A 17061-nucleotide genomic window follows, 5' to 3' on the forward strand; every position below is an offset into this window, starting at 1 on the left:
ATGAAACAGTTGCAGATGGTTGATGTGGCACCGATGTCATGTTTAGAATTTATACATCTATGGCTGAAACGCCCCGAGACTCCCTGTTGCCATGGCATCAAGATCACGTCTTAGAAGAAAGAAAGTGAGCAAAAATGTCGTGCAAGTCGTACTCCTCGCAAGTAACTCCAAAATTCAATGTGGAAAGGAATGTACTGTCTATTTATTTAAAATGTCAGATATGTGGTACAAATTTAAGAACTTTGTTAGTACTTTGTTCATTTACTTAATTTTTCGTGTTCAACACAAAACAATACTTGTGTTGAAAATATGTTGAAAAAACAATACTTATAAATAAGTATCTATCTATCTATCTATCTATCTATCTATCTATCTATCTATCTATCTATCTATCTATCTATCTATCTATCTATCTATCTATCTATCTATCTATCTATCTATCTACTTTTCTGACTTTTCTTTACTTCCGCCTGACGTTTGATCACGTGACAACTGAACTGCTACTGGTGACCAATCCCCCTCCGGATAGTATTTCTGGAAACAGGTCAACACTTGACTTCACCTTTAACAGTATCATTTATTCCGTTTTCTTTAAAGTTAGCCCAAGTATTTTACCCTTAATTGTGGTCAAGATAATCACCTCTGGGACACACTTTGCGACGTAGGTCGTCATCTTTGGAGAATGGCAGATTTCGACAGTAACCCGTTCGCGGACCCGGAGTTAAACAACCCATTTCAGGTAACATTAGCTTGCTCAGTTAGCCGCTGTACGTTAGCTGCTTCTTCAGCTCACATTAATATTATTGTCTGGACAACGCCGTTATGATGAGGCTGCTTGAATTCTGCTACTTGAAGTTGTGCCGTCACCGTTTACATCCCTTTCCTGTCAGAAATGGCCAAATATTAAAATATATGTAATGCTTCAAAGTTATAGCCTTTCTTGTGATGAAGTAAAGCGGATGTTAGGTTTGACTTAAGACAGCAGCCGACTGGGAGAATGCTGTTTTTTTTTTAAAGTTCAAGCTTTTTTAATCACTTTTAAGTTGGAAAACCAAATAAGGTGCAGCCGTTTGTATCAACGTGTGGTCAATTTGATGTATTTGTATTTGTAATTAAGACATAAAGTAGTAATTCTAGTTTTTATTGTAGTACTGCTTTGGAGTGGAAGTGAACATATTGTTTTGAAGAGTCATGCCCTCTGTCAGCTGTTTGACTGTAGACAGTGTTGCGTTTACTTGGCCTCGTCATGGTGAAGGCATGCATTTACTCATTTACTGTTTGGCCCTTAAAAACCTGCCTTTCTTTTTTTATGTCTCATGATATCAGTTGTAAACATATACACAAATTATTTTTGGAAAATCTCTTTACAACGCAGCTACTTTATCCATTATGATATAAGGTTCTGTTTTTATAGAACTTAAGAAAGCTAAAAACAATCTATAACAAACGTTTATTCTTTACCTTAATAGAAACAAAAATAAATTAATAAAGTGGGTTTTAGTTTTTGTTTTACATTCACAAATTTGCCATGATTTTCTTTTTACGTTGGTTTCTATCATTTTCTGGAAAGTTATCTGTTTCTATTCTTAAAAAATAGGATGCCACTTAATTTTTAATAAATGTAACATACGGACTACATAATTATTTTCCAGCAGTGCATTAAAAGTAACATGATGCTACCAGAGCAAATACTGCAAAGTCTTTATTTTATCAACTTAAATTTATGCTATAACTTTGATATTAACTCAATTTTAAAATTGTATGGTAAACAAAACTTAAAAGATTTTCAGGGCTAAAAACATATATAATTTAGAATGCTTTGTTAAAATATTCTACGTAACAGATTGCTGTGAACAGCAGCAAAGCCTCACATTCACAAAGACGAAACCAGCAAATAACAAGGATTTTTGCTCTTAAAATGATTTGAAAATATCAAAATATTTCAGATAAGTTATCTCTGATTGGCTTATTTGATTAATGATTACAGTCTTGCATATTAGATATTGAAAACATGACTATAAATAATCAAAAGCAATGATTATGATTCCTCTATACGAGTAGATGACCATAAACGATTCTAAAATTAAATCAGCTTTAATTAATTGCAGAAATATTATCATTAAAAAATGTGTTTAAAGGCAGGATAATGATGGTGCAGTTTGAGTGCACAGACGCAGGAGAAGTGAATAATTCATGGAGTTCATTAGCATACTGACATGAGCAATGAGCCCCTGCTGTCTTGCCACTTTACTGTCATTTCTTTGGCTCACAGTGCTTTGCCGGAAGAAAGATGGAGCTTTGTTCCCCTCTCTGAGCTATCTTCAATACTTTATGAAATCATATGGTGCTGTCATGGCAAAATGTGGTACAAGAATCCCCCGCTGGCTCCTTTCCTGCTAAAAAACCATCGCTCTCAGTTATGCATCAGATCACTCTGCCTGTTGTCCTATTTCTCAGAATGTGGTCTAATACCAAAAAAAAAAAAAAACGGCTTCATGTTAGCTAATAAAAAGAAACACATGGCTGCAAATATCGCTTACAAGTCCCACTAATTTAATCATATTTAAAATGTCGAGACCACAAAGAGTATGCATTCAAAAGTTGGAAGTTTTCAGCTTTTGTGTGTCACTGTGAGGTTTATGCACCTGCATCTGCACAAAACACAATATTTACTGCATTTTAATCAGTATCAAAATGCAGTAATGCAACAGGTGGAGCTTTCATGGTGATCTTTTGATTCATCCAATGAACAGGGTGAATATGCATGTGCAGGATGAGCTGTGCACTAGGGCAGAATTAAATTTTAAACGTAACATACCCTAAAATATTCATGACCCTGGTCTGGTGACATGTTTGTGTGTATGCATGTGGGGCAGCAGAGGAGATGTTCCTAGACATTTAAGAGTCGAAGACGGCACTGAGATACTAAGGATAGCAGACCAGGGAAACACAGATTGGATGTTAATCTTGAGCTGCAATTTGAATGAAACTTGTGTGTGGCTGAAGACTGCTGATGGTAAGATTAATATGGAAAGAAATGTATGAAAATGTGACTTAACAGATTGCTACAAGGAAAGGAGTGTTTAAATAGAGGCAGAATATTTTCAATTTTATTTCTTTACTGGTTGTGTTAGCTATAGTTGAATATGAGCTATGATTGCACTCCTGTATCACCCTTAATTTGTCGTTCAGACAAACTAAATGTAGGTCTGATCTTAAATAGTTTAGCTTCTGTTTTACTTTCCACTTTGTGTGGTGTGGCTGTCACTTACAAACTTGTGTGAACAGTATTGTTTGGGTTAAAACGAAAAGGGTTTGCAGCAAATGAGAAAAGCACAAATTTTTCTTTTTATTTTTGTCTTACGCTGCCAAAAGCATTCGCTTCCCTTTCTGAAACTCCTGTGCTTGGATATTTATAACTACCGACTTGTTAAAATTATTGGAATCATCCCATCTTTGCCAGTATTGAATTATAGGCTGTTGCATTTATATAAAGGTAGCTGTTTAGCCTTCATCTGGCAGAATAATGAAGGGTTTTTTACGCTGAGCCATTTTCCTCCCGAGTTCCTGCTTTGTGCTGCTGTCCTTGGGTGAAAAACTCATTTAAAGTATATCAAGGCTAGTATTGTTGTTCATAAAGTATTTCTTTACAGTATTAAAGCTTTTTTGTACACTCTGCTTTGTAAGTTGTACATTTTTCCATGTGATTTTTTTTTAATTCCCCAGGATCCATCAGTGACACAAGTGAGACAAGCCACACCTGCTGGGTTAGAGGACTACAATCCCTTCACAGATGCCAAACCAGTGAGTATCATTTCACTTTATCAAGTGGCCGGGAGCTCGTACATACATGGAAGCATCTGAGGGATTTTCTGTACCTTAAAGAAATCCATATATTTTTGTAGGTTCAAATTTCACATACAATTTTCAGATGATGTATCACTTAAAAGCTTTGTTGTTAAATGCATGATTTCAGTTCTGTCAGAGTCCATACATACAAGTCTAATAAGTGATATTTTTGTATATATCATTCAGATTTCACCAGGAACTGGTCACAACTTCTAATATAGTCGTTTGTTCTCTTGTTTAAGCATGAATTTGTATTCACTGATAACACACTTCTAAAGCTTGTGTGTATACAGAGTTTTTTTTATTGCAAAAATGTCATTACATACAAGCATGTTGTCACACAAGACTCAGTCTGACTATGACAGCAGCAGCCCATCTATTCATCTTCTACCTCTTATTGGGTTATTGGGTTCCCTCTCTCTGCCCTGCTCTCTGCCCACTTCTAGTAGGGGCAGTGTGGCTCAGTGGGTAGAGTGGCCTTCCTGTAGCCTGAGGGTTGCTGGTTCGATCCTCCACCTGTCGAGGTGTCCCTGAACAAGACACCGAACCCCAAATTGCTCCTGCATGTTCCTTGCATGGCAGCTTCCACCATAAGTGTGTGAATGTGTGCGCTATATAAATACATCAGGGGGGTACTGAGGTGTTACCAACCCAGCTAAGAGTTGTAGTCCCTCCAGCATGCCCTGGGCCTCTTTCTTGTGGGATGTGCCTGGGACATCTCACCAGGGAGGCGTCCAGGAGGCGTCCTAACCTCATCTGGGCTCCCTTCTAGATGACCGAGCTTTCCATCCTATTGCCAAGTGTGAGCTCAGATAAGCTACGGAGGAAACTCATTTCAGCCACCTGTGGATCTAACCCTCATCGGAAATGGATCCGACTTATTGCCAGGACCGTAGACTAAGCTCTGACACCGGTCGTACAGGGACCAAATGCCCCCCATCAGAAAGCCTGGTACCCCATATTCTCATACTATTAAACTTATCTTGGCGGCTTTTAAACGCGTTTCATGTCAAGTAGTTGATAGTTCTGCCTTTGAAAAGTTTAAGCCATCTGAGATGTTTATTTTAGAAAATTAGCACTCAACAAATGGTATATTTTCAGAAATATAAGATGCATATAAGATGCAACTGTGAGCTCCCAAACATTAGAGCAGTTCCTTGACTTTTAATATTGTACTATTATCCAAAGAAACTTAGGGGAAACATTTTCATGCATCTTAAGAGTAGCTTTTTCTCTTAACAAAGGCCTTTGCGTTTTTGACACCACAGTTGGCATTCTTTGTTACTTATATTTTGATAAAATTTAGCATTGTTTATACTCTGTCATTCACACAGATCTTTCTTTTTTTGGTAATGAAGCTTCTGTACAATCCTAACATATTTGAACAGAAATTTTTAATGTTTCCTTATTCAGTAATATATACTGACCAATAGTCTTTCAATAATGCTCATATGTTACTATATTTCACCAAATTTTCACCGTTTTGAACACTATAACTTCCTAATTTTGCTGCAGTTTTGACAGTATGTCAGTGATGTGTGTATTTTGGCACCTTCACATTATTATCAGACTCTGTCAGCAGGAGTGATGGTGACATTTGGCTAAAAATGGATTTACTCTCATGTTTCCCTTGTAGACACCTGCAGGGATGGCACCCAGAACTACAGGCCCAACAGGCAGCACACAACCTGCCATCATGAAACCTACCGAGGAGCCTCCAGCCTACTCGCAGCCTCAGGGACAGGTATGACTGAGCATAGCTGAAGCTTACAATTAAAAATGGCTGCTTTGAATATCATTAGTTGCCCTTTGACTTTCTTTGTATGTTCTAAATCCTGTAAAAATCCTGTAATAAAGCAGGATTATTATAAACAGGACAGTTTTTTGGGACTAGAGATTACATTTAGAATTTGTTTTAATGACCTTTCTACCTGACAAGCGGTTGTGCCCATTATCTTTTAAAACATGCGCCGAACAAATAGATCTGTCAAGCAGGTTGTGATGGTTTAATCCAACAGCACCAGCAGAGATTTTGACTGTGAACTGAGTGTTAAACAGGAGATCTAATTTCATGCTGACTCTGTGGAGAGAAAAGCAGCTCTGCTTTAGGCCCTTTCTGTCGCTGGGGTTTCAAGAGAAGGTTTACAAGGAAATCACTTCAGGTTAAACATGGAAGAAAACAGAAAATTGGTTTATTTCAAATGTCTTCTTGTGAGCTGAAATAAAATATTCCATCTAATGACTGTAGAGCTTTTAAGTGTGGTGACATCTGTTTGCGTGCAGGAGCCATCGCGAGCCGCTACTGAGCTGCTGAGGCGGCAGGAGGAGCTGGAAAAAAAGGCTGCAGAGCTGGACCGTCGGGAGAGAGAGATGCAGTCGCTCAGTGCCTCAGGAGGTGAGAAAGAGCCACCAGAACGAAGAAACATAGAGCGGTGATGCCTGTTAATGCACAGAAAGGCTCAGTGGGATGTCTTCCAAGTGTTTAATCTCCACCAACACTACAGTCAAATTTTGATCTTAATTTAAAGGAGCAATTTGACTCCTGGTGATATTCAGTCTGGAGGAGCAACACAACCCTTATGTCAGAACATAAATTTAGATCTAAATATTCAGCTATAAGCAGGAAGTGATTTTTGTCATGGTTTAGCTCAAAAAGGAAATAATGGAGAATTTCTTGGCAAACTATCTGAGCTATAGAAAGAGATGACCCATTTGTTTATTATGTACACAAATAATTGTAAAAAAAGACAATTTAAACTTCCAGAGAAAGTAAATAAGTGGATTCCCTTGGTTTCACTGTGACAGTAGTCAATGTTGGTAATGTTTTTTAGCTTAAGTCCCAGTTATGCTTAATGCAGAAGATGATAAGATGTTTTTGAAGAAAGGCTGTGTGAGTGTGTTGGGTGGCTGCAAAAAACTTTATAGCAATGTACAGAGAGCAAGAGTGAACTCTGTCCTCAGCACTGCCTGCTAGTGAATGAACTGACTTCATAACCATGGCAACGTAAAAGACACATGAAAGTATAAAGACCGGCGATGTATGACAACGCTTGAAACGGGCGTTCCTATTACGTACGTAAGGAAGCATAAATGGGCCATTAGGATTTCTACGTTTAGCCATATATGGACAAGACAGTTTCTGTATCAGAGACCAAACATTTAATTGAGTGTCCGCATACGAGGACATCACACATTTGGTTGTCTGCACCATAAGACTAAATTCTGTATAACTGAAACCTGTTACCACTTACCATTTGGTGGTGTCAGAACAGACTTTGTTTTTTAATTTAAAATTATACTCATGTCTACATCATCTATTATATGTATGATCATAAAAATATGTACAATCATAAATTATAAAATTATATTTATTGGTTCCTCCTAACCCCAAATAGCTAGAAGAAATGAACACAAGTCAAACTAATGCTCGGGTCTCAGGAGATTAGGTCCAATTCATGATGATGCAAGACTTCCGTTTAATATCGTCTTGATGCACACAAGAAACCAAGCAGGAAGTCAGAATGCATCTGCAAGCACTGACACAGCTTTTTTATGTTCTCCCCTGTGCATGACTTAGCATCCACTGAAGAGAGCAGCAACATTTTCATTCTGTTATAAAAATGTTATTGACATGGTTAAATTAGTATTGTTCACACTTTAATGAAGTATTATTCTGTTCAGTACGGTGTTTAAGTAACTCACTCTGACTGTTACAGGGAGGAAAAACAATTGGCCCCCACTCCCAGAGAACTTGCCTGTGGGTCCGTGTTTCTACCACGACATCACCGTGGATATTCCTGTAGAGTTTCAGAAGACGGTCAAAATCATGTACTACCTCTGGATGCGTAAGTAACTTTTCATCATGATGTGTTGGTGTATGAGGTGATGTAGAATTTCAAATAGCCCCTCAAAGTCCTCTTAAAGGAGACCTTTGCCACAAAAAGCTTATTTTAAAACGTTAATGCAGCTTAATGCATTTAGTCATGTAGACATGGTGAAGTCAACTGGCTGAAGTTCAACCTGAGCATCAGAGTGAGGAAGAAAGGGGATTTAAGCGACTTTGAAAGTAACTTTGCTGTTAACCGAATATTTTCCATCTGACAAAAATGTGAAGACAACCTGTGATTTTGTCAGATTGCAGTTTACACCCCTGACCACTTGGTAACGAGTGAGCGTATTAATTAGCTATTATCTCTCTTGATACAAGACTTCATTGGCTTCACTTGGAAAAAAGACCACTACAGGTCACAGACGGTGCAGAAGGAGCGCATGCTGCGGGATGTCCTCTCACGGAAACAAGAGCTTGTGGGATCAGTAACCCCTCATTCTGAGAGTCTTGCCCACTTGTGATCACTTCACTTGGAGAAATGTTCCCTGATTTCAAAACTTTGAAGTGACGCTTGTAATTTCAATCTCCAGTGTGGCAACGCAGCACGGATTCAGTCTCCAGAACGACATCAAAACGGCCAAGGCAAAAAGTCCAAATCCTCATGACAATAGCCTCTGCAGCAATCCCACTTTATGCACAAGCGGGTGAACTGTTCTTATTTTAAGTGTGGATTTTCTGTTCAGCTTGTTCAGACTGAATATTAGTTAAAATGAATTAAAATCAATTGCTATTAAATATATCCTTATTGTCGTTTGAAAAATGTAAGTGATGGGTAAATATAGATTATATTTATGACCTTTTCTGTCAAAATGACCAACAATGGGAAACATCTAGCATAACCTCTGGGTTCAGAAACTGCTCATCCACTGAGATTTTCACACACATCCATCTTTAGGGTTTACAGAGAATGGTCAGAAAAAGAGAAAATATCCAGTTGTCTGCACCAAAATGTCTTGTTGATGTCAGAGGAGAATGGGCAGAATAGTTGGAGATGATAGACAAGCAACAGTAACTCAAATAAGCACTGGGTCCAACCAAGGTATGCAGAATAGCATCTGTGAACACACAACACATCCAACCTTGAAGCAGATGGGCTACAGCAGCCGAAGACCACACCGGGTGCCTCCTGTCAGCTAAAAACAGGAAACTGAGGCTACAATTCACACAGACTCACCAAAACAGGTCAAACAGAAATGGCAGCTTTAATGTGGGTAAGATGAGTCTTTTAAAACATTTGGTGACGATGAGGGTTAGTGCAACTGGGTGGTAGTCGTTCAGGAAGCAATGCTTCGGTACTAGAACTATGGTGGCTGACTTAGGACAGGAGAGAGCCACAGATTGCAGAAGCAAGAGGCTGAAGGTGGTACTTAAAACCTCTGCTAACAGTGCACTCTGTGCGCGCCTTAAGTACTCTTCCTGTGACTCCATTTGGACCAGCGGCCTTCCTCTCATTGACACTAAACCAAAATCTTTGAGGAATGTTTCCAACATCTTGTCTAATCCATGAAGCCAAAAAGAATTAAAGCAGTTCTGAAGGAAAAAGGGGGTCCAACATGGTACTAGCAAGGTGGACCTAACAGTAAAGTTTATTTATAAAGCGCTTTTCAAATATAAAACTGTACTGTATATAAAATGGGTGCAATAAAACAACATCATTTCATAAAATAAATAACCGTCAACAAAAACTTTCCTGAATAAAATATCTTTTTACCTGCTTTTTAAAAGAGTCATCGGAGTCGACCACACGGAGGGACAGGGGCAAGTCATTCCCGTGTGGGGACTACAGCCTGAAAAGCCAGGTCTCCCTAGGTTTTAAAAGTGGTCTCTGGGACCTTCAGGAGGCTCTGGCCTGAGGACCGAAGGGTGCGCCCTGAGGAATAATGACACAGCAAGTTGCTGACCATGTAACGCCCGAAAAGTCAACTCTAAAATTTCAAAGTCAGTACGAAATTTGACTGGAAGCAAATGAAGTTTTAATAAAATTGGGGTGACGTGGGCTGTTCTGGGTGTCTGGTGAGCATATATGCTGAAGTTGAAGACTACTGGACTTCTTTATTTGCTTTTCATCTGAAAGGTTTTATCAGTTCTAACTGGTAGAGGCTTTCCAGACTTAAACCTCCTGTCTAGACATTTGTAGATTAGCTGGCAACCAGTTTTCAAACTGGAATTACTGCAAAAAAAGATTGTTTATTGCATTTAAGTCAGACGTTGCAGTTGTTTCTCTTGTTTCTGCCATTACAACTAATCCAGAATGAGAAAAACCATCTGACTTCTTGCTTCCTGCTCAGTGCTGCTCTGCTGTCTGATGGTTGTAATCTGATTAAGTTGCAGAGAACTGAAGCCAACTTGTGCAGCACCACAGAGCTTATTTTTAACGACTGGCAGATAAATAATTAAACATTGTGAGTGTCCTTTCAGTGCATGCATTCATAAGCACACATAAAGTGCATCCATCTACATTTATGATGATTACTGCCCAAAAGAAAACACCTCCAACTGAGAGAAGGTTAAATGGAAAAGCTCCCATTCATAAACTAGATTATTGATAACTTGTTTTATGTCATAAAGAAGCTAACAGTCTCTTTGAATACTGAACTTTTATTCTGTTCTATTAATTCTTCAGAGGTGCTGAACTGTTTTTCCTCCCTCTGCTTGTTTCCAATAGTGGTTTAAGTGTGTGTGTGTGTGTGTGTGTGTGTTTATCAGGGGATGAATAGCTTCAATAGGAATTCAGCAGCCACATGACAAACACATGTGGTTCAGTCATGTGGTCCATTGAAGAGACTTTGTCAGATGATTGCTGGAAAGTTGTTCAGATAGACTTCAGAGAAAATGCACAGTTTCTACAGAGATTATTGTTTGACTTAAAACCCTCTTTTTAATCCAGAAAACTGGATTTTTATCTAGCACGGGTGGATCTTGAGTACAGTCAGTATAAATATCTCCCCACCAGCCAGTCCGCTGTGGTCTGTCAGCCTGATGCCATATTCCACACAGAGATGTAAAATCCCAGGAGTCAAACAGACTCTGCTGCTTTGCTTGAACGGTAACTTTAACCGTGCAGCTGCTATTAGGACCCCAAGAACAAATGGTAATAATGAATTATTCAGTGTGTTGTTTCCAGTTCTGCACAGTGTTACATGTGGAAATGTTAAGCATCAGTGTTTCTTCCACTTTCATGGTGGGCTTGACCTTGCAGGACACTGGACTCTGCTGCAGCAGCCATAATGCAGCCCACTTTCTGAGCCTTGACATGTACTGCTACAAAGTAGTGCAGCCATGTTGTCCCAATTACAGTAAAGGCTCCAAGATTACTTATTGCTCCACTTCTCTTTTAGTTCACAGTGGGACGTTGCTGGCCAACATGGTGGGCTGCCTGGCCTGGTTCTGTGTGGATCCAGGACGTGGAGTGGATTTTGGCTTGTCCATCCTCTGGCTTTTGCTCTTTACACCATGTTCTTTTGTCTGCTGGTACAGACCACTTTATGGAGCCTTCAGGTAAATAACACAAGCGTTATCATGCAGATGCACAACACCAAACTAATCTGGCTTCTATCATTCATATCTTGTTTGCCTTTTCTTTCTTCTCTGCAGGAGTGACAGCTCCTTCAGATTTTTTGTTTTCTTCTTTGTATACATCTGCCAGTTTGGCATCTATGTTGTCCAGTGCATTGGAATCAGTGGTTGGGGCGCAAGGTGAGACAAGTAGGAAAAATAAACATTTCAAGGCAGATGAAAATTGTATTTCAGGCATATTGTGCATTAAGAGTGGTAGAGGTTTCTGTATGTAATCTTATAATTCACATTTATGCCACAATGGAAGAGAAATCATGCAAGTTTTGTAATTTATAAATTATTATCTGACATACTGAGCAGAATAAAGCTAAAAAGAACAACATGCAGGCTCATTCATGCCCTTCTGGCCCAACAGAAGTGTGTGGTGGTTTGTTTCTCTGCATCCATTTCCCTTACTACATCACATTTTGCTGCTAAGAATGTTTTGTTTTTGTTTTTTATTGGGTTTTTTTAAAGAACCAAGCAGGTGTGAATGTACTGCAGCAAGACAGAAGAAAGCAAAAAGGACTGATTGCTTATCACATTCAGGCTCTGAACACTGTAGAAAAGCTTCCTGTATGTAGTTGTGGGTTTGTTTGTATATGACCAAACTTAAACAAATCAATTAATTAATGGCTTTTTTATTTATTTATTTTTGATTTACTACTTTATCCTATGATAGGCTGTAATGCCTCTTCTTCTTTCTACACACTAAATGCTAAAAAAAATACATTTTTCATCATATTTGGCCATCAACAACCAAGTATTTACACTTTCATTCATGCTTTAATTTGTAAGAGTAAATCTACAAAACAATTATGTAATTTTTAGAAATTACAGTTGTACTGCAGTTTTTAGCACGTTAGGACTGAATCATTATTTTTACCTGCAGATTAGTTAAACTTTTAACGCTCCAGGGAAAAATTAAGGCACCAAGATGGTGTTTGAGTCGCTGAATTTAGCTCAGCTTCTGCTGTGGTCTGTCCTCTAATTCAGTGGTTTAGTGGTAGACAACAATAAACTCAGTGAGGGAGGAGATGTAAAGAGTTCATTGTTAGTTGGTCATGATTTTCTTCTTCTTAGTGGGTGGATCTCCGCTTTGACTGGCCTGAATAAGAGCATCCCAGTGGGCATTATTATGATCCTCATAGCAGCTCTTTTTACATCACTGGCTGTGCTGTCCCTCATCATGTTCAAAAAGGTAAACCCTCAACAGATTTAGAAGTGATTTATGGAGTATCCTGTGTAGTCCTAATTTAACTATCTTGTTTCCATTCTCATTTCAGGTCCATGCAATGTACCGCACCACCGGCGCCAGCTTTGAGAAGGCCCAGCAGGAGTTCGCCACAGGCGTCATGTCCAACAAGACCGTCCAGACGGCTGCTGCTAATGCTGCATCCAGAGCTGCACAAGAAACCTTCAAGGAGCAGGTCTGAGTTGTTCCTCTGTCCATCCAGCTCTCCCCTCCCCTCCTCTGACCCCGTCCCTTGTTGAACACATGGACAGTCCTGCAGCCTTCTGACCGTACTGAGGTGGTTAATGAGCTACTCCTGACTCATCCGTCAGCTGTAATCTGTAACTTGAATGAGAGAAAGCAACCACTTGGAACTGGCCTGGCCCTGGCAACGTTGTGCACTCTGGGACCCCTCACCTACTCTGCACTTGTATTGATCAACCAGCGTGCTCAATTTCCTCTGTGTGGGTTTTTGTATATATATATTTGTGTGTGTGTGGCCAAGCTCATGAATGCTTGTGTGCCTTTTTAAATGTTTTTCTGCCTTCATACAAGCTGTCTGTTAACGAATTGTAATGCAGCTGGGCCGACTCCCTCTGCAATCACCCGAGCATTTCTCCTCGTAAGCCATTTTTGGCTTCTTTTCAACCCAGTCTCTGATCCCTGTTTTTAAAATTTCTTTATTATCAAGCAAAAGAAGTTCATACATGTGCACCTATATCAAAGCGAGCTTTGATTTATCTGTTTGGCTGAAGTTTTGAATTGTTTTCTGAGAGAATTGCTTCTCTCAGAATCTTATGAAACAGTTTCTTTAAAGCTTCTTTAAAGTGGTGCTTTTCCCAAAATCTCACTATTCAACTACCACTTACCTTTGAAAGACTGTATGCTTAAGACTTTCACTCCATTCAGTTGTAAAAAAATGAAAATACTCAGTTTAAGTTGCATGTAAGAAGCTTGCATCAAGAAAACATTTGGTACGTGAAGCTGTAGTGGCAGTGTTGTCCTGTAGGTGGCAGTGTTGCTCAGTTAACAGCTTTGGCCCACCTGAAACATCTCATCATCAGAAATGAGCACTTCCTGACTTTTCTACTAGTGCCTCCAAGAGATCACTTTGGTGAAATGTCTATAGTTTTCTAAGTTTTATTTGCCTTGAGGCCAAAGTTAAACATTTGATTTAAAAACCTAAAAGATTCAGCCTTAACTATACTTTAAGTTAAATAATTAGCAAAAATTGGCATGTGAGATGTAACTCCAGTAATTTATCAGCTATCAAAAAATGTATTAAAAATATTTCCTATTAATTTCTTGTATTAGTATCTATTGATGTTTGGGTTAGAAAACATTAGAAAAGAAATGAACTGAAGGTGGTGTCTCAGACCAGGCAGCACAAACAGATTCAGCAAGATTTGCATCCTTTTTTTCTACTGCTAAAGTTGATCATAGCTGCCATTTTTGAGGCAGTGCTTGATTTATCACTTTTTCTAAACTATTTTTGCCTGTTTTGAGCTGCATATCTATTGTGAAATCCCACAAACTGCACTTTAAATCTGCTCTCTGGAGTCTGCACATTGCATGTGCATATAAACATATATTTATAACATTGGTCTCATACCTTTGTAATCATTAGTGCAGATTTTTGTACATGCATCGGAGTTTTTTCCCCTAAAAGTAAAACATAAATGTCCAAATTAGTAAACAGTCCACTTTCCTGTATGTAGTAGGTATGCATGTATGTTTTTTTGTTGTTTAACATGAAAAAATATATTTTATCTTCAGCTTTTCTTGTGCTGCAGGTTTTCCTCAGCTTTACTCAGGATGCTCTTTACCATCATTAAAACATTTGAGACAGTGCAAGATTATAAAAATGTGAAGACTAGCTCTTAAATGTATCTACTGTAAATCATTGTACTGCAATAACAGTTACTTAAAAAGATAGAATAAAGGGCCAGTAATGTAATATTAGTTTTTGCTTTCTCCATTTTTGATTTTGATAAGCATGTTGATTATCACTGACCTCCAGCAAAAACAATCAAATCTAATGTTATTTTCTTTATTTTAATTATACACTCAAAATATATTAAAAAAAAAATCCAGAGTATATAATTTTCTAAACTGTCTCTAAATGTGTAGTTTTTCTACATACTGCACAAGCTGCAAAGTGCTTCTGAGAATCTGTGTTGGGTCGCTGTGTGTGTTGCGTTTTTGCATTAAAGCCAGTTATTAGCCTTTATCTGGATGTGTTTGAATGGGTGTAAATGGAAAAAATTGGGCCTTTAAGTCTTAAAGTGCAGAACAGAGTCTGTGATCGGTCATGACTTCATCTCTGCAACATGCCTTGTTTTAGTCCAACCCCACTGAAATTACAAGATTATTCTTGAAAGGAATCAGACTGGATGGTACCTGCAGGTTTAGGATGATGTTTCTGACTTGTGAAAGTGAGAAGGTGTGAACTGTGATGTGCTAGATGGACTATGACTTTAGATTTTGTTTTATTGTCAACATGTTATATGGTAGAAATACACTGAAAGTCCAATTTGCATTTCCATAACCCTATCTGATGACTGCATTTTAATTAAACATTTGACAAAAAAATATTAATGATTTTTTTTGTATATTTTGTATGATTTACAGATGGTTTGCTATTTGGTGTCATTTTAAGATGATCTCTGGTTTGACCTTCAGTCGCATGTTGAGTAGATTGAGTTGTATATTTATTGTATTAACACTGAATAAAGTTCCTCTGTATGTGCTCCATGGCTTCTTTTAGTATAAAATGACACCTTTTCTCTTGGAAACATGAAAATACTGAAGTGGACGTTTAGCTAAAAACCACAAGAGGTCAGTAGTTATCAAATTATATGAAATTAAAAGTTCCCTTAAGTTGTTTTGAGAATAAAACAACCACCACATCCAGATCATACTTTAATCTTTTCTATTGTATGGTTGCAGTGTGAGGAAACCTTATGATCACTTTATAGGATTGTGTAGAGAAGTTTGTGGTTCTAAGAACTGCCGCTTTGCATTCATATATCAACATACTTTCTTATTTAAATCTAAGATGCTCATTTTGTACCTACTACATGGGGACTGTAAAGTGTAACATCATTATAAAATGGGAAAAACAGCTTAACAGACAGTTTCACATTTTCAAAAATTAGAGAACAAACCTAATTACTCTATTTTATGAAATGTTTTGGTTTTCTGCATTACTGCTTTTTCTGAATTTTTGCACCTTATGGCCACCATCAGTCTCTGATCAGGAAAGTCAGACCAAATAAATTAAATGGGCTGCCCACTTAGCATATCTCTGCAACCACAAGGTCAATTTGAGTACTTTTGGAGTCAGAGTAAAGAGAAATTGGAGATGTGTAAATATCAGTAGACTATATGTGTTTCTGATGAAGAATAAATGAAGATTGAACGTAGCACAAATAAAAGTTTGAGGGCTGCATAAAAATTAAACACTATCAGGATGAATATGAATGTCTCTTCGGGGTGATGCAGCAGTAGAACAGTACATGAACATCATTTCTGCAATGGCCAACTCTGATAAAGTCAAGCAGAACAAAATCTGAGGGGTTTTAGTACAGACAGTATGGGTGGGGTTTCCACTGAGGCCATTTTGGTACAGTTCGATCATGTTCTCAGCTCCCCCCAAATGGTTTTGTCACCTTAGTGGTCTTCACAATCAAAATTTTTTAAAAAAGAAAGAAAGACATTCTTTAGACAAGAACATTGCTTATTAAACATTTGTTAACATGCCACCTGGTGCATTTAATTACCACATTTAACCTTCTTTTAGCTGTTTTTGTTGATCAAAACCTGAGAAAACCTCTGTTTAAGATGCTAAGTGCAATGTTGGTGGGTTTATCAGAGCTGTTTTTGGTGAAATGTCAAACTTCTAAAGGAGGGTAAAACTGTAAACCAAAGCAATAAGCTGAAAGGTGCTGAGCATTCAGTGTGTTGGACAATAACACGCTTCTCATTACGTAAAATGATTTGATCCATTTTAACTATAAGAATAATGATTAGCGCAGCTTTAGTGTCCTGTTTTTTTTTTTTTTTTTCGTGCAATATGAAAGCTATTCCCTAGATTGAGTGGCTGTTATCACTCTAAAAGAAAACGTGATCTCCCCCCATTTCAGGTGTGAGAGGAAACAAATCTCAGAGCCTCTGTTTCTGTTCATTGTGGTCCTCTCAAACTTAGAAAAGCCAAAAGCCTCTGGTAGTGAATCAGGCCTGAATTTCTGCTGCACTCTTTAGATAGCACGATTTGTCATGTGCTTAATCTGGAAGTCATCAAGCGCTGTGTTTGGTTTGAGCTCAGTTTGTGGTGGAGGATGGGAGCCACAGGGTTGTGCCAGCGGCTTCTCTGCAGTCCACACGGAGGGAAGAACATCTGCAAAGGGACTCATGTGTGTGATCTGTCACAGAAATAAATTCAGGTGAAGAGGGAGGTCTGGCATTTGGTTTTATTATGCACATTACTAAATGTTAGAAGAAATGTAAATGCTGCTGTGGCTGCATGAGAAAG

The 17061-nt window shown here is 38.3% G+C and overlaps 1 protein-coding gene across 2 annotated transcripts; it reads left to right on the plus strand.

Annotated features, from left to right (window-relative positions):
• The first annotated feature begins 485 nt into the window (after positions 1 to 485).
• LOC121630337 (secretory carrier-associated membrane protein 1-like) lies at positions 486 to 15276 on the plus strand. 2 transcript variants are annotated; one of them, XM_041970592.1, is made up of 9 exons: positions 486 to 739; positions 3727 to 3804; positions 5486 to 5593; positions 6133 to 6244; positions 7566 to 7694; positions 11077 to 11236; positions 11333 to 11434; positions 12377 to 12494; positions 12580 to 15276. In XM_041970592.1, the coding sequence occupies exons 1-9, from the start codon at positions 683 to 685 to the stop codon at positions 12727 to 12729; spliced, it is 1014 nt and encodes a 337-aa protein (XP_041826526.1). In that variant the 5' UTR covers positions 486 to 682; the 3' UTR covers positions 12730 to 15276. The 2 variants fall into 2 exon arrangements, with proteins under 2 accessions (XP_041826526.1, XP_041826527.1); XM_041970593.1 differs by lacking the exon at positions 486 to 739 and adding an exon at positions 2927 to 3016.
• The last annotated feature ends 1785 nt before the right edge of the window (positions 15277 to 17061 follow it).

Source organism: Melanotaenia boesemani, chromosome 19, assembly GCF_017639745.1.
Source record: "Melanotaenia boesemani isolate fMelBoe1 chromosome 19, fMelBoe1.pri, whole genome shotgun sequence".
NCBI lineage: Eukaryota > Metazoa > Chordata > Actinopteri > Atheriniformes > Melanotaeniidae > Melanotaenia > Melanotaenia boesemani.